Source organism: Vipera berus (assembly GCF_964194415.1).
Source record: "Vipera berus genome assembly, chromosome: 8".
Lineage (NCBI taxonomy): Eukaryota > Metazoa > Chordata > Lepidosauria > Squamata > Viperidae > Vipera > Vipera berus.
Genome location: NC_138211.1, coordinates 1,359,694 through 1,387,157, shown reverse-complemented (window position 1 = coordinate 1,387,157; position 27,464 = coordinate 1,359,694). Strand labels below are relative to the sequence as shown.

Sequence of the window (27,464 nt, the reverse complement as noted above, 5' to 3'; positions counted from 1 at the left end):
TTACTCTTATGTAAACATATACAGTACTAAATGTAGCCAGTTATTCATAGATGGCTCTAAAATGCTAAACAGGGAAGTAAATATTAAAGAAAAAGTTCCTGATTTGCATTCATGCTGCTACTCCTGTGTAGGAATCACCGGTATTTTAGATATCTGGGGAGAGTGTGGGAAAGTTTCAGGCTCAAGTGAAGTCTACCAGCCTCTTTTAATGCCCACTTCACAAAACCAAGAACAAGCAACAATGGTCCAAGAGTTTATAAATGTCCTAGACAAACTTGTCCACTATCCAGAAGGAAGGAGAAAGGAACAAGAAAGGAGAGAAGACACAAAAAAGGAGGCGACGACACGAGGCTTGGAGAATCCCAGACTGAGAGGTTCGTCTTCGCCACATGGGATGCACTTCCAAGAGGCAACTGGACTTTCTTGGTTATTTTCCTTGAAAACATGTCACTTCTCAGGCAAGAAGCTTCTTCAGTTCAGAACTTCTGAAGAACTGAAGAAGCTTCTTGGATGAGAAGAGAAAAGTTTTCAAGGGGGGGGGGGAATCCCAAGAAAGTCCAGTGGCCTTTTGGAAAAAGCACCTTTGGGACAACCATGACCCAGATGATGGAGAGCGTCCCTAGACACGTGAAAGGCCAGAGCGCAGAGATCTCCAGCTCAACTCCCCAACATCCACATTTTGCCATCATCCAGTCCTGGAGGCTTTCAAGACTCAACCCAACCCAGCCGGGACTTCCAAATAAACATCTTGAATGTTCCCTGGAGATATGCAGGCTAGATTACATAAGGGAAGTACAGCGTGTACCCAGAGAGCTGACCCACAAAACACAGCGAGAGAACAATGAGTGCAGGCCGGGGCATCTTACGGCAGCCCATACAGTCTTATTTACAGTACTCCTTATCAGCCAGGGAACAGCGCCCGAAGCGGCCTGCCAGTTTCCAAAGGCCAGGACTGGCTGTTCTTTCGCTCGCTCAGATGTGTACTGGAAGCAGAGACTGCTGCCTGCCCTCCAGCACACACACAAACACACACACACCCTCCTGCCCCCCCCTTGCTAAATCAAATCAGGAAAACAAAAAGTGAGACCGGGGCAGAAATCTTGCAATCTGCACAGCCAGGCATAAAAGGACCAGGGAAGCGTGTGTGTTTGTGTGTGCTTATGTGTGTTTGTACACACACACACACACACACACACACATAGAGGCAGAGGAAAAGAGGAGCCAGGGAACACAGCGGCTGCATATGCAAATAGTTCAAGGTTAATTTTACTATGTGAGTCACCAGGAAAATGTCAGCCAGCCTCAGCGCTCATCATGACTCCAGGGTTTCAGAAAAACAAGGAGAGAGATTTATTAAAAGCCCAGAACATTCAGGACAGAACACTCAAAAGTCATACATCAAGGAGGGGTAGCTGGATTCAACCTCCCCCCCCCCCGCCATCATAACAAAGCCCGTCAGCTTTCACAGAAGCAGGACTTTTAAAAACAGAAATAAACCCGGCCCCACTTTGGGGAAGGTGCAGTCAGTGAAAGGAAAAGACAAAAGGAAGTATTTTTAGCAAGCTGCCCATGGTGGCAGCCGACTTCCTGATGGCTGACCCTGGAAGGACGGGACCCAAGAATGAGCTGCCAAGAAGCTGCCATGCGTTGGAGGAGCTGGATCAGCCTGGGCACCAGATCCTGAGCAGATCCTCCCCCTTCAACAAGGTTGGCAAAAACAAGTGATTTTTCCATACCATGAGGATTCTACAGAAAGCCGTTCTCAAGTTGTCCCACCTGCTGCCCCTTTACCTTTGCCATGTGTGATGGGGGGGGCACACATTTTTAACTCTTCCGTAAAAAGGTTCACAGCTGTCTGTTTGCATTTCCAAGAGTATCCCTCTCGCCCAGGAAGGTCGGTGCTGGCAGAAGGGAATGTTTGTGGAAATGAGGGGTCCTTGGTGCTCTCTCACCTCGGTGGCTTTCTTGCAGGCATTTGGTTACCTGGCTAGGTAACATCATCAGTGGGAATGGGCTGTGGGGGAGGAGGAGGAGGAGGACTCTGGGGTCCTTGGTGCTCTCTGAGCTTGGCTGTTTTCTTGCAGATGTTTTATAACCCAACTAGGTAGCATCATCAGGGCTAGAAAGGAGCAGAGTTTGTTCTTTATTTATATGCAGTGGCTTATATACTATCAGTGCTGGTGGGACTGTTCTTGGTTCTTCATTAATTAGGTGGCTTACTATTTGATTGTTCGTCTGCATGTTGGTAGAACCAGTTCAGTCATTCAAGAAATTCCACCTAGGACAGAAAACTGGGATTGACGTATAGTGTAACATCTCTGGGGTGATAGCATCCATTTTTCTCCACCTGAAAATGGTCCCCATCCATTGGAGGGAGGCCATTCCGATTTCAGAACCCAGCACGATGGAGACCCACACACCTCAACTGGACAAGGCCTTTCTGCTTTCCCCTGGGGTCAGCCAGCCAGAGGAGATGCAGAGGGTGAGGACCAGGGCAGGAAGCACGTTCCAGTTGGAGGCCCAAATCCACCAAGCTCCATCTGCCAAATTTCCTAGGAAAAGGTTCGCACTTGGACTATCACAAAACATTCTCTGGGCTGTTTTGCATTTGTTTAAAGGGGGAAAAACAGATTCCCTTCTATCCCTCCTGGGATTTGAGGCTGAAAAATGCAGAGGCAATTGATCAGCTGCTGCCTGTCTACATCAACTCCTTTGAATAAAAGCCAGCAGCAAGTCTTTTTAAGATGGGTTTATACCTTCTGCAAAACATTCAGTGGGCCGCAAAATATGGAAACCCAGCAGAGCTGTGTCTAGGCTCCCTTCTTCCTGCTCTCCAAACCCCAATTTTACTGGCTTGATGGAGGAGGCTGCCAGAACGTTGCACTTCTGATGTTAGGAAGTAGTAAAAATGTTCTAACTGGTTAAAAAGTGACACCTACCCAATTGCCTTTGGTGTGTGTAAGCCTTAACTGACACACACAGACACGGCTGGATGCAAAGATCCCTCTGGCCTCCAACCCTTTGATTTCCCCTTCTCTCTCTAACCGAAGTGTGACATTGTACAGTGCAACGGTTGATGTTCTGGAAAGGGAGATGCAAGAAGACACATCCAAACAACAGCCTGCGTGCACACAGATGCCCCTCCTTCTCTCGTTTGTCTCTTCTTCATTTTAAGCGGTGCGAGAAATCTGAATGTGAAATCTGTTTTTACTACCTCCTTTCCAAAGCGTTATTAAATGGCACCTGCCAGGTAAAAATGACATTCCAATTGCTGGTTGAGAAAGTGGAAAGATTTGGGTGGTTAGAGAGGAAGTGAAAAAAACGGGCAACGCTGATGCAGGCAGGGCCAGTGATTAACTTTCGTGCATGAGGAAGAGATGGGATCAACCTGCTGAGCAGAATTGCTACCTCAACTTATTTATTTATTTGTAACAGAGGAGTTGAGAGCATGACTAAAATATGTGGAAGACCCTGCCAGGAGCAAGAGGCAACCACGTGCATCAAGCACATTCTCTTTTCCATGAAGACTAGCTCCGTGATTTAAAAACCAAAATACTCTGTCTAGTATTCCCCTTTTTAACCAAGTCAATCCACTGTTATCAGGAATATCAACAAGGAACATCTGTTTAAACACTAAAGGGCCCTCGACGCTTTCCTTTCCTTTGCCTAGGTGTACAAATGCCACCAATAAACCTGTTGTCTCTTCCAGAGGGCCAGATAAATGATGGCCTATTAACTTTATAAACCTACTAATTCAATCATTTGCCCGTCCCTAGCATTTTATGAGGTAGAAGAGAGAAAAGGAGATGGAGAGGAGCAAATGAGGAGAAACAGAGACCTGGAGGAAGAGCTCCCAATGTTGACAGGATTGGAGAATTCAGTTCTTTCCAGTTTGGTAAAAACAGAAGAATTTGAACCAAGGACTAAGGACTGTATTTGTCCATAATTCATGCTCTGGGACTCCCACAAGGGTACCGTTTCTCATGTATCACAAGACCCTTTCTCTTTAGCCCTAGCACAGTATCTCCACGAAGAAAGGACTTGGCTAGTCCTTTCTTTATGGGTGGTGGCAAACCAGATGTTTCCTGGCTTGGCCTGAGATATTCTGACCTCCTTCATAACTTTCAACTTTACTCATCCCAAATCTCCTGAGGTCATTGACTAGAGCAAGGAGAAGCTTCAACTCTCACGGGCTGAGGGAGACAGACAGCACCTCAAGGCCATTCCTCCTTCTTTAAGCAAATGAGCACTCTTGGTCTCCTTCCCCTCCCTCTCTTTTTTGCAAGAAATAGATTGCCAAAGGCAGGATATGATCACATTTCCATACCAGTGATAATAGCATAAATGTGTTTTCTGAACATTTTTTAAAAGGAGGTAAGTTGGACAAGGTACCGGTCAGTTTGTGAATCTGGGCCTTTCAATTTCAGCTCCAGTATGGGTATAGAGTTGGGTCCTCATCTACTGGAATGACTGGAATTGTTTTGTGAATGTGTGTCCAGGTTGAGAAAGATCCCATCCTGCTCTCCACATTAAATTGAATAATCATCTGAAAAGATCCTCTCACATAAAATCAACCGATTCAGACACCATGAAAATAAGCAAACTTCTGTTGTATGCTGCTTTGGGAGAGGCGGTGGGGATAAGGCTGGTTAGATGGCAGGTGGAGCTGAAGACACCAAGGGACAGAGAGCAAAGGCTTCTGGGTTCAGGCCACCTGGGTGTTACTGTGCCCTTTTCCCTCTCCTTGGGTGGGACTGAGGGCTCTCTTTGTCCAGCAGGCAGCGGTGCAGAAATGAGACCCCAACCTCCAACTCTGGAGTCCCGGAGTGATTCACTGCAAGTGGTTGTAAGTTATGAGGCCAAATTGTTCCTGAATGCAACTGGGCTGCCCTTACATGATTCTGACGTGTGATGTCTCACTTTTTAACACACAATTGGGCTCCCGACCAAGAAGGGGGATCAGGACAGGATGCTGCAGATTTGGGGAGGGGGCAGATGGCAAGATGTGTGCAACTGGCATACTGCCCTCACCTCAAATGAAATCTGACCAGACCCCCCTAAAGGTACACCATGAACGTACCAACTCTCTTTTCTCTGAAGGCCACTCAACTTTCCTTGCTGGCAGCCCCACGTTGAAGACAAGGTTGCCATGTCCTTCGGCCTGAGTCCTGAAGAAGCTGGTATTGAGTTCCAAGGTGCTCCAGATCACTATTAATGCATCAGAAGGTTGGTTTTGATGGACAAATTTTAGAAGATGATATGCACTGAAGTCAACAATGTGTCTTCTAACTGATAGAAGAGAAGATTTGCAGCTCAGGCTTGAACTGTGGGGTCCTAAGTGTCTTCTCACTTCCAATTCATTTATCGGTCTTCATTTTTGCCTCTTACCTTTGGCCTGGAGCCACTACTGGGGAGGGGGAGATCACTCAAGATGAGACTGTTGGTTCAAAAAAGTTGGCCAACTCTTGGGAAGGCTGTGGGAATCAACCAAGAGTTGAGGACAGAGAGAGATGTCAACCCGCCTCTCTTCTGGACCAGGTAATGGCCAATGCAGACCTGCCACCCTGAACTTTTCCATAGCCTCCTCTACCAGTGAAACCCGGAGAGCCAAGCTGGATGTGATGAGAAGGGAAGAAAGGGACCTTCTGTTTCTTTTCCATGTCTGAGAATAGCCTGTAAGGAACAGTTGAGAGGACCCTTCTTCACGAGATGGCAGATAGGCTGGCTGTGCTCTCTGCCCCTCGGTCCTGGGCCTCTTCCTAGAGACTGGCACAACAGCTGCACACCACACTCTGCAAAACTGGGCCAGACTGGCAGGAGGCCCAATCCTCTGCCCCGAGAGCCACCCTGGACAGGCTCTGGCCCTGAATGCACTTTGCTTGGCCCGTTTTGGGGGTCCCTGGGATCAAAGGCACGACTTGCATGTGAAGACACACGTTGCCCCTTCTTCTCTTCATTCTCCCCTTTCCTGCCCTCTTCTTTTTTCTGCCAAGGATTGCTGTTTCGTTAGCAGGGCCATATAACTGGCCCGGGTGTCAAGAGGCACCTCCATCCTTCACAGCTTACAAATGTATTTCGCCTGTTTACATCCAGAGAGACATGAAAGAGAGTAGTCACGTTTTTTGGCAGCCTCTCCCCATTCCTGAGTTATGGCCAGCCATGACTCCCAGCTGCCTTCCTTTCCAGCCACAGTTTCATAACTCGCATATTTTCTGACGTTGCAATCCTCCAAAATTTCACAGGCACCCAATCTTCCCTCTCTCCGCTCGCCAGAGCACACCGCGTGCCATCAGTGACCCTAAAATGCGCCCTCGAACATGATTCAGCCGGTGTCAAAAACGGAGAGGGGAGAAGGCAGGGCCAGATGGAGAAGGGGAGAAAGGTGGAGGTAATCAGACGTTTGCAAAAGAAGAGGAAAATAAAAAAATAAAATAAAATAAACTTGGCAAAGCAAATTTATGCACTGCCGTCACTTTACTACCTAATTAATTCAGTCATTTCAAAAACAATTTTATTTATGTCCCATTTACCACATCAAAAGTGCAAAAAAGCGGGGGGGGGGAGAAGAAAAAGAAACATTCTCCACACACTGATGCTAAAATAATACCTCAAGGCATCTATTTTTAATCAGTCTACACACATACACACAAAGATACACATACACAAAAAATATCCCACAAAGCCCGGGTTCTATAGAATCTCTCTCGGGCAGACCAAAGAGTCTAAGAGAGAGAGAGAGGGAAAGTCAGCCAAGTCTTCAGAGCGCCCTTGCTGGTTGCCGAAAACGGCTTGTCAAAAAAGAGGGGGTGGGGGGGAAGTGGGGGAAGGGAGCAAAAGAGGAGGGGAAAAAGCTAAAAAAAAACAAAAAACGAAACCCAGAGAAATCCATAATGGCTTGAGGCTCTTCTCCAATCTATTTTCTGCTCAGCTGGTTTTAAATGAAGTTATTATGAGTCATTAAAACACCCGCAAGCTTGTGGAAGTCAGCCAATTACAATTTTAAATTTAGCCTGTTCTCTACCCCATTCCCTCGTTTTCTTCTTTTGCCCAGGAAAAAAGAAAAAGGAAGGGGAAAAAAGAGAGAAAGCCACTGGGTTTACTCTAGTTTCCTCCCTCCGTTCCCCCCCCCCAAAAGTCTCCCCTCCTCACCGAACCTGGCCAAGACCCCTTCATTTCCTTTGCTGTTGAACACGCAGAAGAGGACAATTCAGCTTCCAAAGCCACAGACAGAAGCACAGGAAGGGCAGGGTGTGTGTGTGTGTGTGTGTGTGTGTGTGTGTGTGTGTGTGTGCTTTTTTCCTTTCTTCTTTTTTTTCTAAACCGATCACAAAGCAGATTTCTAAATTGAACATCCATGTCAATGTCTTATTTCCTTTTTTAAACCACAAGGCAACGCTCTCTGCAGGATCAATTGAGCCTCCAACGCTTCGCTTTCTGGGTTGAGGGGGGCCCCCCACATCACCAACATGGCCGTTATCGCCATCACGGATGGGGTTGATGTGGGTTCGCTACAGGTATTTTCATGCAGATTTTTCTTATTTTTATCAGAGGCAGATGGTGTAAAATTTTAATAAATAGAGAAATAAATAAAGTTTCCAAAACTAATTCAAAAGGGGGGAAAAGCACAATTTGGGTTTCGTGCTTCTTTGAATTCTGCACTGTGGGTCTCACCACCAAGCTATATCGCCCCGTCATGTTCATTCCTTTCATGGGCCGCTTTAAAGGGAACACTGTCAAACACAGGGAAAGCGGACAGGACAAAGGTATACTAGAGCAGGGGTGTCCAAACTTGGCAACTTTAAGACTTGTGGACTTCAACTCCCAGAATTCCCCAGCCAGCCATGAATTCTGGGAGTTGAAGCCCAGAAGTCTTAAAGTTGCCAAGTCTGGAGATCCCTATACTAGAGGAACATTCAGAGACACACAAAGAGACACACAGAGAGAGAGAGAGAGAGAGAGAGAGAGAGAGAGAGAGAGAGAGAGAGAGAGAGAGAGAGAGGGAGGGAGGGAGGGAGGGAGGGAGGGAGGGAAAGAGAGTGCTTCAGAGAAGACTGAAGACATCTGTCCATCCATCAGGGATCCCGGACCCCTCTCCCCTCTGAGTAGACCTTATCCAGAGCATCCTTTCGTGAAGCTCCCTCAAAACAAACTAGGAGCCATCCATTTCCCAAAGGACTCAGCCATGGATCCAGTACCTCTGTAAGATTTGAAGCCTCCATGGAAGAACCAAAGGCCACAGCAGAACATCTGTGTTGCCTACTGAGGCCTTGGTTCAACTTTCAGTATCCCCTGGCTAAAGTAGCATTTCTTGGAAGGCGGGTGGACTTCAGCTTCCAGAATCCCCCAAGCTAGCAACTGTCTTCAACCTTCCAAGGCCGGGAATCACTGGTCTAAGGGATCAGAGATTCCAGATGTGATCTCACTGAAGGTTCGTTTGGATGGCACGTCTGGGGACATCTGCACCTGCCCCATGGCAGGATTGTATGGTCCCTGTGACCTGGAGCAAGAATCACAAAGGATGCATCAGGAGTTCCAGTGCTTGGGCCAGCCTGTGGTTCCATAGAAGACTATGGTGGTTAACAAGGATACTGCAAACTAGGTTGGATTCCTGGTTGTTGGTTCCTTGGGCTGCAGATGAAACAAAGCAGAGCATTCTTACTCCTGGACCACCGATGCTTGAAGCTTCTGCTTCACCCCAGCCCTGGCTGATCTGAACAGACTCCTAGGTGGGTCTAAAGCAGAAGAGCCTAAACCTCCTCACCAGGAGCAAGTAGTGTTCCTGTGTGTGTGTGTGCTTGTGTGTAGAAGGGTTTGCACCATACACCATCAAGATATTGATCCAACCTCTGCCCCAGAGTGCAACACTAAAAACACTTTGTCCCTCTTGCACACTAACCCTCCCTAAAGGAGACTTTTAAATCCCAAAAGCCAGCCAGCCCCCCAAAGTGCCACACTGCACTGGAAGAGCCATCAGAGGGACACACTGACCACCCACCCCCTAAAAAGGCAGGGAGAAAAAGCATGGAAGGAACAAAATCTTGATCTCTCCCTCTCTGAGACCCTCCCATCATTTGGGGCCCCAAATCCCTCCTCCGCCCCCCAAAAGTGCAAGAGGGAAGTTATTACACAATGTCCACTTCCCTGCTCCTGCCCCAGAAAACCATGTTCTTTCTGACCGTGCAAGCTGGGAGGGAGAGCGTGACACCCCGTATCCAAAATTCAGCCCCCTGTGTTCCGTTTCAGAAAGCACGCAGTGTACTGTACGGCCTATAAAACTCCCCAACAGCCTCCAGACACTCTGCAATCGTCCTCCATCAAAACACTTTGCCTTGCATACAAAAATAAAATACAGTGCTGAACGGAATACACAATCAGCCCATTACAGTACGGAGAGCGGCTCCTTAGCAACGCGGGGGCTTTACAGCGGAGATGCTCGACAGGAAGCAGAAATCTGTCGAGCCTGTTGGCAAATGATAAACATTAGTGAGGGGTTTTTTTTTGTGGGCTTGGGTTTAGGGGCTTTGGGGGGGGGCACAACAACCAAAGCCATGTAAAAGTAGTAAATGCAGACAGACACCCACAAGCCAGGCATTTCTGGGTGGTGTCCCTAAAAGCAGCATCCAAGTTGGATGGAGACTGGGGACAAATCAGCTCCCCGTCACAAACTGCTCTGATTTCTGATCCTGAAACTGTATTTTCTATTATCCTGGTCTCTGCTAAACTCCTGGAAGTTCTTGTTCCCCTGCAGAGGACTAGCATCTTAAAAAACCACCCTGGACACTGAACAGCAGCAAACAGCCTGAAACAAGCAGCAGCCGGGCTGGTTTGCTTTTCAAAGGGTGTTGCAGAAGGCAGCCCTTGAAGAAGAGAAAAATGGGGGAATAAGAGGTCTTCAGGAAGACGAGTGCCGAGAAGGAAAAAACCTGGGTCCACAGGTAAAAGCTGGGGGGGGAAGGGGGGCAGAACAGGCTGGCCCTGGCACATCAGTGGCAGCAGCTCAGGACCCCTGCCAAAACAGGAGCTGAAAGCAAAAAACAAATTATTTGAATCAGCTTAAACTCTCGAGGCTGAAAATAAATAAATTTGCACAGGAGGAGGAAGAGAAAAAAATGTATTTTTCATCATCAAGTGTATAATTTATAAACAGCATTAAACAGTTTGTGTTTTCTCTCTCTCCCCCCCCACTCCCCCCCTCCAGCCCCTCCGCCCGCCTTCCTCTCTTGTGTATCGGGGTTGGCCTCCACTCAAGCCTGCATTAATTTCTGCTGCGGGTACAGTGTGTTCTTGGCTGCGCATCTGCCAACGATCATAAACTCGCTGGAATGTTGGCAGAACATCCAGCCCTGCCGGCAAGCCGATGACATCACTTGGGGAATAAATTCGGGCGCCCGGCCAAAGCCCGAGGAGGCCGCAGGCGCCCAGCCAGGGCAGAGCAGCAGCAAGGCCACCCCGGGCAGCCGTGGGAAGGGGCGTCCGCTGCCCCCCTGAAGAGGGGCAAAGGCAGGCGGCCGGCCAGCAGGAGGGCACCCGAAGAGGGCAAGGGGTGCAGGGCCCTTCACTCTCGGGGGAAGGCTGGCTGGGCGGGCAGACAGCCTGAGCGTGAACCTCCAACCCCGGAGGCATTTCAGAAGAGACGTTTGTCTGAAACAGTACAGGGTTCCTGCTTGAGCAGGGGGTTGGACTAGAAGACCTCCAAGGTCCCTCCCAATTCTGTTATTCTGTTACAGATGGTCCTCAACTTACAAGAGTTATTTTAGTGACCGTCTGAAGTCACAAGGGCACTGAAAAAAGTGACTTATGGCCCCTTTTCACACTTACGACCCTTGCAGCATCCCCCTAGTCACGTGACCAAAAATTGGATGATTGGCAGCTGGCTCATATCTAGGAGGGCTGCAGCGTCCCAGAGTCACACGTTCCCCTTTTGTAACCTTTTGACAAGCACAGTCAATGGGGGAGCCGGATTCACTGAACTGCCGTGTTGCTCACTTAACAACTGCAGTGGTTCACTTAATAACTGTGGCAAGAAAGGCTGTAAAAGAAGGCAAAAGTCACTTAACTCGCATTCCACTTAGCAACAGGAATGTGGGGATTGTGCCCGCAAGCAGAGGAGCACCTGAATTCTGCTAATCTGATCCTGCACCTCCCAGGTGGGCTTCCCGCAGGAACGGAGGGGGAAAGCGAGCTGTTGGGGGGATGCACGGAAGGGGGCAATGGGGGCAGGCACTCCCCCAACCTAGAAAAAATCCTAGTCTCGGTAGGAACAAGGGCCACCCGCGTCCGAAGGTGCCACCACATCAGTCAATAACCAGCAGCCGCCTCGTGAGAGTTCACACAGCACCTCTGCTCCATCCAGACCCAGATCGGCTTCCTCAGACTGCAGGTTCTGATCCTGTGGAGTTGATTTCCCTAATACGCCCCCTAGAGAGAGTGGGCTACTTTATGAATGTGGAGGGTGGGGTAGGTCCCTAGGGTCCTATTCTACCCGTCCGTTCTCCTTCACACAATCAGCCCTCTCCTCAACTACAGCTCCAGAGGTGGCTATTTCTGTCTTTCACCCAAACACGGTCACCCTCTTGGTGCACAAGGTCAGGTGCTGCTTCCCGAGGCTGGTGGGGCTCAATGGACCGACCTGCCCTTTGAAAAGGCCCCAGTGAGTTATGGACCCCAAAGCAGGGTCAGATCCCAGCCTCAACCCTCTTTGCGCCTCTTTGGTGATTCGGAGGAACAAGCAGATAGAAGAGTTGCGGTTGTTGGTTTTGCAGCACCTTAATTTTTTCAGGGGTAAGTTTGGTTTGCCTCATTCCTGTCCTAGTTTGGGGGGAAGGAACTGGAAAAAAAAAGTTTGTACTAAAATCTGAGCTCTGCGCGTCACTCCAAAGATATGCTTTTCTATTTACAAGTTCTTCTAAACAATATTCTCCAGTTGTGTTTTGGTGCCTTAGTTACAGGGGGCCATGCATTTTTGAGAAGACATTTCCCTGACACACACTGTTTAAAACTAAATTAACAAATTGCATTACAGTATAAAATTCAGGAAAGTGAGATGCTCAAGCTTTTAATTTGAACATTGGCTTGAAAACATGGAATTAAAGAAGGCCACGCTGATAACACAGACTAAACAAATTTTTCACCATCCCTCTTTCCAAGCCATGCATTTTTTTGTCACACACCCAGGTTACCACATAGGTGTTTGCGTGTGCATGTGCTTTCCACAGCTATAATTATTCTGCATGTACATGAAATAGTTGCTATAAACAGTGCCATGAGAAAACACACCCACACAATCTTTCTAAGTAAACACAACAAGAGAGCAATTTTAATGAAAGGTGGCATTTTTCCAAGGGTAGGCACCATCTTTCTCTACCTCCCAGCTGCTGAAGGGGCACACTTGAGACAGTGGGGAGTAATGCCTTCCGATCCATGGCTCCATACAAAACTGAAATGAATATCTAGGGGAGGGATGTGCCAAAATCATCTCTTCCCCAAGACGAGTTCTTCCCCTTCTCTACTTCTCACCATCATATCTTCTCGAAGTTTGACTCTTTTCCTACATCCTTGATATTAGGAACAACCTTAGATGGGGCGAAGTCCTCCTGACATCCGGCACCAATTTTAAGATCAGGAGCAACAAATATCAACACCCAACTGTCCAGAGAAAGTGAAGACCCTGCTCTAGATGTTCTTCTTTGCATGGAAGACTGGAAGAACTTCTGCCACTGTTGCTCTTTGCCAATGAAGGATCTATGGAGGCCTTCTGCTCCACCATTCATTCCTAAGAGGAATGGGGTAAGGGGTTCTAATATATAGGAAGGAACTAAAGGGATCCATCAAGTGATCCAAAGGAGAGTGATATGATTTGTTCTTGCTGGTCATTCTGAGTGGGATGCTCACTCGTGGCCTTCAAAAGACCCAGCCAGGAGAATGCTTGAAGAAGGAAGGGAATTTGGAGTTGAGCACTGAACATCTGACTGCAGAAGTGCAAGGGCCTGGCACACTCACCTGATTTCATTCTAGCAAACTTAAAAAGTACAGCAGCCATGGGACAATCAGGATTATACTGATCTACCTTGTTATTTAAGGGCTGGCTTTATTGCTTGAAAATTAATCTTAAAGTATACCTCACACCTGAAGATTAGCTCTCTCTTAAATGCCTGCTTAGCTGATGTGCATCCAAAATTGATTGGAATTCAATTCTTTAACCTCAGGATTTTGCAAACGCTGTACACGCATTACACCCCCAACAGACCAGAGGCTCTTCCATGCGGGGAGCCTACTTCTAATTAAACAAGTCATGAATTTCTCTGCGTGGCCCCCCTCCCGCCCTGAAAAAAGCCCTCCAAAAACCCCCCCACAACCCCATTGTGGGAGCATTGAGAGGCGGCCCTCCTCCAGCCCATTCTGCCTCGGCTTATCTGGCAAGGAGGGGGCCGCACAGCTTGGGAGGAGAAGAAAGTCCAAGGTGTAGCTGTTGCTTTTGTCAACAACGTGGCTGGAATTTAACGCGGCTGTTTTCGAGCATCAGGGCGCCTCCCCCTCCCACCCAGGCAGGAAGGGAAAAAACATAATCATCTTTCATGATGACAAACTTGGCTCAGCGCTGGCTTTACATACTGTACCCTCAAAGCGGGCCGGCAGCCAGCCAGCGCTTGGCACGAGGCCAGGGCCACAGCAACAAACAGAAGCCGCGTGCGCCAGGGGAAGGGGGGGGAGGATGGGGGACGGGGCAAGGAGGGGAAGGCAGCCGAGAAGCAAACACATTTTACACCCTGCCTGTCCCGGGCTGCCCTCCGAGTAGGGAAACGATGGTTGGGAAGTTGCCAGCCCTCCTCACCCCCCACTTCCTCTCCACACTTCCAGTGGGCCCGAGGAAGGGACACCTGCTGATAAAAACACAAATCCTGCACATGCACAATTCCTCAGAATCTACAAGGACCCAAAAGGGAGGTTTCTGGGGGACCCGGCTGCAGCTGGCATAGCTCCCTCAGGGGCAAAAGGAAACAAAGGGGGGCTTTTGAGGAATTTGTAAGGTTCACGGAAGTTTCCTGAAAGTAGAGCCCCAAGAGCAAAGAGGTCTCCCCAATTTTTCTGCCACGGCCGATTCGCCAAGATTGGCCCCAAATGCAGTGCTGCCCCACTGACGGTCATTCCATGACCTGGTAAAATTTACTCTCCCAACAACAGAAGAAACGGAGGAAGAGGGCGGGCGAGGGGGGCTTCTGCTCCCCGTGTATTTGTTCCTCCTCCAGATTCAAATCAAAGCCTCTCTTGGGTAAGATGTGAGCATTTTCCTATCGATTGTTAAGCTTTATGGCGATGTTTCCTCTAGAGCATTCTTCTCTCTATTTACAGAATTCTTAAATGGTCCCAGAATTAGGCTGGAAACAGAATGTCACAATTTCCATCCTTCTCTCCTCCTGCCAGGACTTTTAATTTATTAATTTAATTTATTAATATTTGTATACCGCCCTTCTCCCGAAGGACTCAGGGCGGTGTACAGGGCAAGAATAAAACACAAAGCTACAAAAATTAAAAAGTAATTAAATACATGCCCAACAATAAATACATTAATAAAACCCCAATAAAGTGATAGTAAAAACCCCACCAATCCCCCCTCAGGCCAGGCCGGCTTGTTCGAACAGGTATGTTTTCAGATCGCGGCGAAAGGAGCGAAGATCGGGCGCCGTCCGGAGCTCAACCGGACGGCGCCCGATCTTTTGCACATCTTAGGAATGAGGAGTAAAGCCTCACAACCGGGGGGCTTTACTTGGGAGTGACAACTAAATGTTGCAGCACAGCAACCCTGTTGAGGACCCTCAATTCCATCCATCATCTTTCTATAGTCCCACCACCCCACCTCACCCCAGGGTGGTCCTCCCAGAAATTAATCTGTATGCCAGTTTGTCTGAATAGCACCAAAAAGGTTTCCAATGACGAAGATGGTAATGGTGATGTCGGGATTAAAAACCTCAAGATTTTATCCAGATTCTTGGGCATTAAGAACACTATAGAGGCACCCCAAGAACCGGGTTTTCTATTAGTGTGGGTGCCCACAGACACGCTGTTCAGAAGTGCCCCTATGAGAGAGTGGGGAACTAAATTAGCTCCTAGAGAGCCAAGTATCATCGCAAGCTTAGCATTCTCATTCCTCTGTGTACATTTAATTAAAGGGCCTGCATCATTTCAACCTAATAGTGAAATTCATTAAACAAGTGCCCAGTTCTGCCACTTTTGCTAATGAAACTTTGGTGGATGCTTGAATTTGGAGAAGAGATGCACCACGTTATGTCTGAAACTGCAAAGTACATCAGTGCTGAAGGAAGACAGTGGGTGGGGTAGAAGAAGGGCCCGGCCAGGTTGGAAGCTGATGGACGGACGAGGCCCCGAACTCACCAAGCCAGAGGGCTTCCTGACTGCCATTCGGAGCTTCCCTTGTGCAGCTGGGGAGCCCAGAACCACCTTTGTGAACAAGAAGGTCTCACTCTGGGCCTCTCTAAATGCTTTACAACCGAGGATTTGGGCAAGTTATAACTCCAGGACAAGACCAAAAGGCATGAACTTTGGGAAAAGAGGGGAGAATACTCAAACACACATACACACAACAACTCTAAACTTACCTGAATGAGCCAGTAAGTGCATCCGAAGGCGGAGACTGTCAAGGAATCTTTTTCCGCACAATTCACACCCGTATGTCTTCATTGCACTGTGCAGTTTCCTGGAAAAGCAGGGAGGAATGAACAAGATGAGAGAAAGTCTAGGTCCATAGCTTATGGGAAGTGGGGTCTAAGTGGGGAGAAGACAAGGCCCTTCTTGAAAAAGTCAATCTGCATTAGGGACCCTTCCCCAAATTCTATTGATGCAGAGATTCTCACCAGCTCAGAACACCCCCCCCACACAAAAAAGATTGCCTGTTATGCTGCAAGAACCATAATTAAAGGAGGGGCAGAATTCTTACATGGGAGGAGAAGCAGTGACATTAGTTTTACAAGAGTGGCTCATATTTTTTTAATTGATCTGACATCTTGGTGAAGATCCTGATGCACACAACTCATTTGTAATGGGTGTGTATTCAATGGGTTGACTTATATTCTATTCTATTCTCTGCTTGTCTCCACACTGCACTTCTGGTTGTCTTGTTCCATCTGGGAAAGAACTTTTTCAGATTTCCAAAACAGGGCGGAAATGACTGGTGAGAAGAAGCAACAATGTCTGTAGACATGAAATGCAAACAACATGGTTGGAAGAGACCCAAAGGCACTACAACAAGTCTTAGAGAGGTTTCCTTTCCTACTTCCCGCTTGGGCTGTGATATTCCCAAGGCAGAAGCAGAAGCCGTCTGATGGAGACCCCCTCAACCTCTTCTATAAAGAGTCAGCCTGCTTTGGGGGAGCTTCAAACCCATTGATCAGCTCCCCAAAACATTGAGTAGACTCAACCCTTCAGCAAGGATAGCAAGTCAGCCAACCAAGAGCAATAATGGGAGCTTTATCAAGGCCCCTAAAGGTGGCCCTGGAGGGTTTGGGGCACAAGGAGGAGGAACCGCACAAGCACAGGCTTTTTGGTAGGTGATGGAGGGCAGTCTCCAGCCTTCCCAAGTCAGGCCTCTTCAGCCGTGGCCTGTGCACTATCCATGCTTTTAACTCGGACAGGATTTGGACAAGGTATGAAATGGCAAGCAAGGTTTTCAAAGATTTTAACAAACCTATCAACGTTCCCACTTCTTAAAACCACCTTGCTACATTCTCAACCTTTCTAAAGAAGGATTTCCCCCCCCCCCCCGAGATTTATGTAGCTAAAGCTCTAATCCAGCAGCACAATCAGATATCTGGCACTTCTGAATTTCGTCAAAAGCAAACATTTCAAGGGCAGTTTTGAGGTTTTCCTTCCAGTGGAACATTTGAGAAATGTTGCAGCAAACACAGTTTTTGTTAAAAAGGAACAACTTTTCTCAAGACAAGTACCTACTTACACAGATTCTTTGCTTGGTTGTAAATAAGCTGCTACATTTGACATATTTGAGAACTATCCTGAAAGACACAGTTCAGCTAGAAGCAGGGAGAGGTTGGAGAAGAGAGGGAAGAGGACACATTTCTGTTTTATTTATTTATTGTTTTGGCTTTCCAGCCATGTTCACAGTCCAGTTGTGGGCAAAGCAAGGGTGGATACTAGAGGTGTGTATGTGTAGAAAGATCCAGCAACTGCTTGTGGCAGTTGCTGAAAAAACAATTCTTCAATTGCCCAGTTTGAAGAAAGGGGGGGAAAACCCACTAATTATAACCTTAGAAATCACACAGGGACAGATGCTGCTATTTGCCATCTAAATGGCCGTTCAATTTGTTTCTCGCTGAAAAGAAAAGAAGAAGCAAAACTCACTGAGATATTTTATCTAGGACAGAGAAGGAAGAACGCAAAACCTTTTAAAACTTCATTTAGGAAGATGATGTGCAAAGCACCAAAGCCAACTCTGGGGGACTTAAGTGACAGCCACGCCCCAAAAGAACAATTCTCTATGCCCCCCCCCACCCTGGATGAACAGTAGGAAAAGAGTACAATAAACTGCTTTTATTGTCGTACTATGTAAGCAGGTAGCAAAGGGTTCATTCAGCTAGCTGGAATAATGAAGCACATCAAACCAACATAAAAATAAGAGACTCTTCTTGGAATGTTTCATAATGTCAGATGGTGACATAATTTATCAGGTTTCCAATCCGGCACAAATATTTATGAAGACCATGTGCATTTCTGAGAAGAGCTCAAGATGACACAAGTGTGGGCCAGCTACAGTGGAGGAAGAAGCTTCTTTCAAACAAACAACACATGGAGCAGAGAGTCTGCCAAAAGTCACTACAAATCCAGATTTCCTGAAGAAGCTGGGAGGGCTGACTTGTTAGACAAGGCTCTTCTGAATCCAGAAGCATTTTCTCACCAGCTTTGCATCCTGCCAGGGCACACTCACAGCAACCTAGAAGCCCTGTGGAGTTAAGGTCAAAAGAAGACAAAGCTTCTCCAAAGAGTTTGCATAGCCTGATTTCTCTCCGTGTAATTATCCTCAAGATGCTCCTCAAAAAAAAGTCCCATCAGAGTCGGGTGCTGGACCATTGGCAAAACCTGCAAAACTAAACGTGAAGGAGATGAGAAGGGGGGGGGGAAGTGGGGGGGGGAACCAGCAGCTACTGGGATCGGGCAGCTGAAATGAGCAGACATCACATACGAATGCCAATGGGAAGTTTAATGCAGGGGTGTCCAACTGTAAGACATGTGGACTTCAACTCCCAGAATTCCCTAGCCAGCAATAGTGGCTGGGGAATTCTGGGAATTGAAGTCCAGTCATCTTAAAGTGACCCAGATTGAGAAACCCTGTTCTATGATATTAGAGCTAGGAATGTTGTATTAATTTAATAGGCGGGTGGTGTCTCAGAGAAAATTAGATTGATCAGATGGATTTGTAATTGGCTCCTTAATTCAAGCAATTGAGGTCAGACAGGGCCATCTTCACGTGTCCTTGATCCTTTCCCATCCTTTCCTAGTCCATTTTTCCTGTGCGGGACGATCATCAACTACCTCTATTAATTTAATATTGGTTTCTCTAAACTGGTATCTTCAAGGCCAAGAGGGAAAGTGAGGAGCAGAAACCCAGCACTTCCAATGGAGGGCCACTTGGAGGAAGGAGCCTGGATCTTATCAAAACACAACTTTGTGTGTATGAATGCCAAGAAGCTTGTGTTGTAGTGTGCAATGATGGTCTGATGGAGAGTTTCAAAGATACCCCAAAGTCTGCACACTTTCTAAGGGTTGTCTTGCCATTTTGGAGCCAAATGTTCTCTCCCAGGACCTTGACTCCATTCTGGACAAAGAGGGACAGTACGATAGGACAGGACATACAGGTAATCCCTGACTTACAGCCATTCGTTGAGCAACATTACCAGGGCACAGGAAAAAAAAACACAACTGCTCTTCGCACCTATGACCGCTACAGCGTCCCCAGGGTCACAGGATCAAAATTGGGTTGCTTAGCTACTGGCATGTGTCTATGATAGCGGCAGCATCACATCTGCAACCTTCCCGGATGTCTTTTGACAAGCAAAGTCAATTGGGAAAGCTGGCTCTGCTTAACTGCCGAATGATTCTCCTAATGACGGCAGTGGTTCACTTAACCACCCTGGCCAAAAAAGGTTGCAAAATTGGGTGGGCCTTCCCACTTAACAACTGCCTTGCTGAGCAATGGACATTCTGGTTCCAGTTGTGGTCCTAAACTGAGGACTGCCTGTAAGTACCATGTAATATAATAATAATAAAGAGTCCAGGAGAAGTGGCTCCTGTTAAGCCCTCTATCAGCACAAGCTCTTTGGCCGTCTTCATGATTTTGCAAAGAGGCATAAGAGGCTATTAAAAAAAAAACCCGCCAAAATGTCTCTTCCTCTGCCTCCTCTGCTGCTCCCACCTCCTCGAACAAAGTTTTCACCGGGTGTCAGAAATGACAAAGGGACAAATTAATCTCATTCTGGCCAACTGCTCACCTAGAGTCCTACGCCAGCTTTGCCATTGGTTGCATAAGCAGGCCCCTTTGTTTTAAAGAAATAAATAAAGAACACGACGGCCTTTCGGCAAGTAATTTATTTGAAATATCTCTATCAACAAATTTCAACAGGAACAAAAGTTTTCCATTTGGCACCTGCTTAGAGGATGATGTTATCGCGCTCCGTTTCATACCGTCTCCTTTCAACAAGGTCTTAAAGCACGTTATCTCTGGTTTCCGGGTAGCAAAATATGATTGAAATGTTCTATTTATGCTCACTGGATTAAGGCAATGTTGCAGAAAAAGAGGAGAAACCACAGCAGATGTAAGCAAGGTATTATAGCCTCTTGTGCTGTTAAGATCAGACAGGGAGAGATCAATAGACAAGCCAGCTATTTCTGCTAAAGTTGTGCTTTTAGGAAGGAAGGAGAATAAAATAAAACAATTCCATAGATATTGATTCTCAATTATAATCTCCAAAAGGCAGGGCACAGAAAAACGAACTGTACTTTAATAATTCAACACCCAACCGATCTAACTTCCAGATCTTGTATGCATTCTTAAAAACTAAGTTCCGTACCAGCATATTAAACCCGCAGAGTTGGTGCCCGGGGATTAGACTGACTTTCCTATCAGAAAAGACCATCGGGGTATACACAGCCAACAAATTAACAATAATGCACCTTGGAAGGCATTGTGCTGGAATAATTTTGCCCGAGTGGCAGAAAGTCACTGATTTACAAAGGCATTTTACAATATTCTTAAAGGGAAAAGAAAAACTGGAAATCTGTGCCATCTCTTGAAAGGAAGCGATTACGGTTTGTGTGTGAGTACACGTGTGTGCATACGAAGAGTATAGCGCATGGTGAGGAATCCTGGGGAAGGAAGCAAAAAATAAATCTGCCATTTAAAAAAAAAAATGACTTTAAGCACATTGATGATGCACCCATACCTGGAATGCAGCCTATGGATTCGAGAGTTTCATTTTAAAGTGAAGCTATAAAGAGTTTGTAAAGGTAATGAGGATCTACCAAAAAGACTGAGCAAAAGAAGCCACACTGGGATCCTTGCTTGTGGACGTTAGTTTAAAAAAAAGTGTAAAGGGGATGCAAAAGAGATGGATGAAATGATGTGTAGTGTGGCAAACATTGGATAGCAAGGTCTACGGAGGTTCTCAGTCATTCGGGTCGTGGTTGTCCCAAAGACACTTTGAAAAAAGCAACTGGAGTTTCTTGTTTGTTCTTGAAGATGTTTCACTTCTCATCCAAGCAGCTTCTTCAGGTCTACCTAACTGGTGAGGAATGGAAGGAGGTCTGCAGTGGTAACAACTGACTGGCTGCAAACGGTGTATAAAGGAAGAGATTCCCACTTTGCAACAAAGCTAGAGTCATCCTGCTAATTATGGCAAGTCAAAGAGGAGGGGTCCTGGACAACAAACTCCATTTGCAATCATGTGTGGGGAAAATTGTCTTCAAACCCTTATCCCAAAGCCTTCTAGGGGGCAAAGAGGGCCCATTTAGTGACATTCTCTTGGGCAAGTTGTGGTGTCCTTGCATTTGTCTTTGTTACAAGGGGAGTGGGAATTCGGGGTGTCTGGTGACTTTTAATAGACGAGCCTTTCTCTCAAGTCTGCAACCTCATAGAGTCGAGTGACAATGAGATGGAAGGCATATAAATTTAATAAGTAAATAAATGAAAGCTCCGTCTTCCTCATTTCCATGCAGTCCCGAAGAAAAATCCCAAAATAACTGCCTTCAAGGGGGCTTGTTCTGGGGGCAGCCCAGGAGTCTGTGGGGGCGAAAAGGGCGGATTGCTTTATTTAGTTACTGACTTGGCTTCTTTGCTGCTCCAGTTACAAAACTGGCCCTGAGTGGCCAACATTAAGGCATCAATTAAGGAAACAATCCAACACACACACACACACACACACACACACACACACACACACAAGAGCCAACAAACAGCCCAACATCATACAGTACAACTTGCCCTTACAGGAATGCAAGTTCAAACACCAGAAAAAGCCGAGAATATTTTATGAAACCTTCCAAGAATTAGGATTTTGAACTGCGAGGAATACTTTGCAACAATAATGAAAAATGAAAAACACCCATGTCAAGAAAGTAAGACAAGCTTTCAAGTATTTGGGGAATCTGATGGAGAAAAAGGAATCTCTTTAGCCCAGGAAGGACAGCTCAGAACCAGGAAATGTTGGCACAGTTGGAGGAAAGTGGAAGGATTAAGCCAGAGCATCCTGATTATTGGCCAAAGCACAACGCCGTCCAGATTTCTTTGCCAGGATCCTTAAGCACTAGCACTTCATTAGCACAGGGGTCCTCAACTCTGGCAACTTTAAGACTTGTGGATTTCAACTCCCAGAATTCCTCAGCCAGCTTTGCTGCATTAGCAAATCACACTCCTCCCCATCGGCCAGATTAATGCCAATTAGCCCAGAGGGTTAAGCTGGGCTGCTATCAGAAAGAACAGCATATTTTACATTGAAGAAGCTTGTTTGCTGCCCAATTTTCTTCACATAGATGAGTTATCTGTCTGTCTGTCATCCTTCTCTCTCTCTTTTATATGGCTGCCCATCTTACAAGAGCAAAGAGATTCTGCTTTGCTTGATTTTATTTTCAAACCCTGATGAAGCCTCTTCCTCCATTTCTTTTCAGAGCAGATTCCTGATCCAGGAGACCAAACAACAAAGTCTTCTTTCTCCAACAAAAGGGTTAAAGTCCACCTCAGCCTTCGGCACATCTATCCGCCCTGAATCCGGACAACTTAACAGCCATTTAAAATCAATCTGAGTGCGAAGGAAGGGCATACAAGAGTGCAGGCTTTGGACACAGGCCGGTCTTGCCAAGATTGTGCAGGCAAAGGCAGTCAGAGGACCCGACCCTCCTCGTAGCCCAGGCTAACCCAACCGCTTGTGTCCGGGTGCTCAGGGCAGGACATCACAAGTTAAGAAAAGAGGGCCCATGAATTACTCCTGAGCAATTCTAAGGTCAGGGAGGTAGAGGATCTTTGGGTCACAGAGACTGACTGTACAGATAGACGAGGAACCTCAAGTTCCTGCTCTATTTGGAAATTTGTCTGTTTGATTCCTGACCTGGTTTCTGGTTCTTCCACCTTGGGCTACCAAGCGCTGGAGAGATTTTTCTTCTGTTGACTGCCACTCACCTCTTCCCTGAAGAAACCAGGAAGATGGAGGGCAGAGCTTTTGAGAGAGAGCGGTTCCTAGCATGGCCTCTCTCTCTCTCTCTCTCTCCCCCAACAGGAAGCAGGACCAGGAAAGCCCAGAGGGGGGGTTCTTTGAAACTTTGGGGGGATGCCGGAGTGGTGGCCCCCAGAGGGCTGGGCTGGGGAATTGCTGCCCCTCGGCTTCTGAACAGGCCATGGGAAAAGAACAAACCATCAAAGGCTGGACTGGCAAGGCGGCCTCTCACAAGCTGTAGGTCATTAAAAAGGCCTGTAAAATCTCCTGCAAAAAGCACTTCAAAGCGACAGTCATTCCCACACTGACCAATCAGGACCGTGAGGTGTAAAAATTATGAGTTTTCCCAACGGGGGGGGGGGCGCTCAGTGTGAAAGAGAAGGGGGATTGGTGGCAAGTGATTTCGGCCCATTCGGGAGAGTCTCATGTTTGTGTGTGTACAGTGGGCGTGCACAGGCATTTGTCAAAGCAGACTGAATCCACCCACACACAGGGGCAGTAGGGGGGAGGAGGAGGAGAGAGGGCCTGGCACACCCACCCCACAGCTCACGGGAGGGGACTTTGTAATTCCTTCGTCTTCCCAGTAGCACCGGGAGGAGTGGTCAGTGCTGTTGGTCTAGCATCCTGCCAAGGCAACCACCACCTGGTCCGAATCGGGACAAAAAAATAAAAAAATCCACCTGGTCCCATTCTTGCTTTCCAAAGTGTTCAATTCAATCCTCTGAAAAGATTCCACGATCCCCAGTTCTGCAAAGTCTGCAAAGATACCCCTGTACCCCAGTACCAAGAGCTCTTGAGGGACCGGCCTTCTGGAGACAAACACACTTTGAAAGGTCACGGTTCTCACCACCACTGAAGGCAGAGGATTCCCTGGAAACGCAGTTGGCCCTACTTCCTGTCTATTGCGCCAAGTCATTTGAAAGAGGAGACGGGGAAAGTTGTCTGAAGAAGAGGGAGAGAGTTGAGAACATGGATCTTATGATCCCATCTTTACTGTAAGTCACAATCTAAAACATCCCTAGGCCATCAGAATTCCTGACAAATCATAGTTTGGCTTCTTATAGGGTTTAGAGGGAAGGTTGGAGGCCAAGGTCTTCACTCTCCAACGTGCAGATCACACAGGAAATGCACTTCCTTTCTCGAGGTGAGGAACGTCTACAAGTCCTGCTTCCTGTTTGAGAATCCCAACTCATAAAAGCTCACAAAAGCTTTACACTATTTTATAGTCCCCCTCAAGAAGGGTTTTTATCTCTCTCTGGCTGAGGGTCATTTACTGAAAAATAAATAGCTGGATCAAAATTTACAGAGGCTCAAAAAAGACCCTCGATGTTTCCGGGGCTCTGAGTAGCTGTGACTCGTTGCCTCCTCTACAGTAATTCGGAGCCCTCTGTTCAAGGCAGAGCTAAATCTGAATCCAAACAACAGAAATTAATTTTCTAGCAGAAGTAGGTCAAGCCTGTATTACTGGACTGTGCAGAGATAAGAAGAAATCTGATGTAAGCTTTTCAGAACCTACAGTGTTTTGGGGATACGACTGAAGGTTGCATCTCCCACAGGTCTAAAGCAGGGATGTCCAGCTCTGGCAACTTTAAGACTTATGGGCTTCAAGCAGTGCTGGCTGGGGAATTCTGGGAGCTGAAGCCCGCAGGTCTTCAATTTGCCAAGGTTAGACACCCCTGGTCTAAAGCCATCCATGAAATGGCCAATTCTGCTGGTACTATATGAAATGTGGCCCTTCTTTTGCTCCTCAAGCTAGCAAAGGGGGCACACCCACAAACCCTTTGAAACTGGGGCAAATGTTATTCCACGGCACCTGAAAGTGACTGTCGGGAGTCTCTCAGTGCAAAAACCTCCTCCTTAAAATTGGTGCATCCAACCTCCTTGCCTGCTTTAATGGGGTCCCCTTTCCACCTCCCCCCTTTTCCATGATTAATGAGAAAGGAAGGGAGAGGCGGGGGAGGGGCAGAATGCAACTCCAGGCTACATGAAAGCAAAGGTTAATAACTTTGCACCCGGATCTTCTTCCTTCTCCAGGTTTGAGGAAACCTCCCCACCCCCCCATCCCCTAGACAAATTTTAAGGCAAGCGTGCATGATCCCACCCCCGACTCCTTAAACAGACTGAGCACAATGGTTTGAAAATTTGACAGAAAACTCTTCCCATTTATTGCCTTAATATGCACCTTTGTCCAACAGGCAGTTTTGACAAGAGCAATAAATTCCAAATTTATGTCAACAGAGCATATGTTGAACACCTCATTTCTGAGCTAAAACGGCAGGCCGTCCCATAAATCACAGCTCTGTTTGAAATGAAACTAGATTACACAGCCGGGTTATTGAGCAGTTAGAGCCACAGTCATATAAATCAGAACTTTTAACTCTGGGCGATCCTTCATGCAATTAACTAAAGGGTGCTTTGTCATTTCAAGGGTCCCTCACAGCCTTGGCCAATTGCACGGTTCAACTGGCAGAGATGTTTAGGGACAGGGTGGGGAGAGAGGAGGGGAAGAGAGAGGGGGAAAAAGTTTGTTTGTCATCTGGAAGATTTGGGGCTGGGGAATCCTGTTGGATTAGCTAACAAGCCAATCCTTTCCAAGGCTGAGAGAGAAGGAAGACAGGGAAACGGGTGGACGTGCTCACCAGCTTTGTATCTAACGGCCACTAAACACCTCAACTACAGAAGAAACCCTAACAGGTTAGGAAGTAATTTAGTGCAGCTATTGTGGTGCAAAGTTGGGGCCTTGGAAAATACAAACATGCTATGTGTCAGGAAGAAACTTTAATGAACAGGTCTTTTTCTCTCTAAAAACCAGGGGCTTATACTTCTCCAGGGTGCTGTGGATTCTTTGTTAGAGGGCTTCACTTATCCCACAGATGTAGCTAATGTTCCTTGGAATGGAACATGTATGTACAGTAGTTTTTGATATATTGTACCTGCTCAACAATCTGAGATTCTTCATGAAAAGCTCCAAAGTTCAACACTAACATCTCTGGGCTTAGCAACAATCTAACAACCTTCACAAAAAGGTTTGAAGTTCAACTGCTAGCATCTCCGGGCTCAGATTCAGGTAGCAACTTTCCTCAGAGGAGAAAATGCTGAGCTAGATGAACAAAGAAACCATCTCCCCCATATTCATGTCCTCCAGAGATGGCAACTCCACCTGGCTGGGGAAATCTTAAATAGCTGGACAACTTCCTGATTCAGACTTCAGAATGTTATGCTGAAAAGGAAACCACGTGAAGGAATCTTGAGTTCGTCAACAGCTACGATGAGACAAGAGAACACTCCAGGAAAGTATCCTCTTAATAAGATACTTCTAATCAGCTCTATCAAGGAGAATGGACATATTTGACTATATTTTATCAACCTGCAATCTACACCTAAAGAGTTCAGCCTGCAGATAGTCATGTCTGACAGGATGTGGAACCTCACTTGCAACTCAACCTAGAATCCTCTAAGGGTTTGGATCATACTACAATGGCCAATAGGAGGACAAAATGCTTCCAGAGGTACCAAATGATCTATAGTTGCTCATAAATTTCCTTAATACACGTTGCTACCTTGGCATGTAACAGAAAGAGCCTCTTAGACTATCAAGTCCTGGCAGAATTGTTTGAAGACAACATAAACTGGGTGAGGATTGGAGTACCCAACACAATGGAGAACGTCACCAGCATCTAAAATAAACTATGTGTCTCTACAGGGTAGGGAAGAGATGCCAAAGATATTTGGGTAAATCAGCTTTTCTCACATCTGGCTCTTGAGATGGGTAGGACCGAACATGGTATTCTTCTATGCTGGTCAAAAATTATGGACTTTGTAGCAGAGCACATCTGGAGGGGTTGTGATCGGAGAAGGCTAATGTGCACATTTCAAAAGGGTAAGATCTGGAAGGTGACTAACACCCAGCCTCACTATAAAAAGATTCAGACACATCATGTATTTCCTTCCCCATAAAATATTCATGGGAGCAAGCGAGAACCAAAGAGCTGAAGGCTGGAGACTTTTCCAACTTTGCACTGCAGTAATAACAGAGTTTTATAGAACCTTCTCGTTTTATTTATATCAGGCTATAAATATGCTCCTCCATCAGAGACAGAACCGCAGGCCTAGAGTCTGTGGGGACACAAGACCAACAATGGAAAGGAAGCCGGATTATGCAATCTGACTTTGGGTGCACATTTTAAGATGAATAAATCAATACTATGATGTTCAAAAGAGGGGGGGGGAATTAACTCCCTGCATTGTTGTTATTTTTAAAGCACACCCATTTGTAAACAAGATTTCCACTGCTGGGGGGTAATGCAACGCAATAGTACACAAACAGCCAAATATTAGCTTAACCTCACCTATCATAACAAGAGTTAAATCAGTGGTCAGTTTAGACTTTGGACTTAAGCGTTGTATGCTTAAGAATATCTGCTTTGCTTTGGGCATGGACAGTTTGAACTGGCAAAAATTCTCTAGCAGGCAGGAATTACATCGCCCTTTCTTTCACCCACCCTTCTCTCCTTTCACCCCCCCCCCCGCCAAAACTGTTTAAGGAGGGTTTGGGCGATCGCAGGAATGGCTACAAACTCAGGAATGTAATGCAAATCAGGAGAGAGTCCACTTTCTGTTTGGATGGGACGGGTGGCATCCTTGCTGTACCCCAAGTGCCTAAACAGGAAGCCACAGTCAGGGAAAGAAAAACTCTGCCATCACTTGTCATGGAGTAGGAAATGTTCCTTCTGATCT

The 27,464-nt window shown here is 46.7% G+C and overlaps 1 protein-coding gene across 3 annotated transcripts in view; it reads right to left on the bottom strand.

Annotated features, from left to right (window-relative positions):
• ZBTB16 (zinc finger and BTB domain containing 16) overlaps positions 1-27,464 on the bottom strand; it is a 117,070-nt gene that overhangs the window by 48,098 nt on the left and 41,508 nt on the right. For all 3 annotated transcript variants that reach the window (XM_081334144.1, XM_081334146.1, XM_081334145.1), the window contains one exon: positions 15,615-15,712. In XM_081334144.1, coding sequence (XP_081190270.1) covers positions 15,615-15,712 — 98 coding nt within the window. The remainder of the gene's footprint in view (positions 1-15,614; positions 15,713-27,464) is intronic.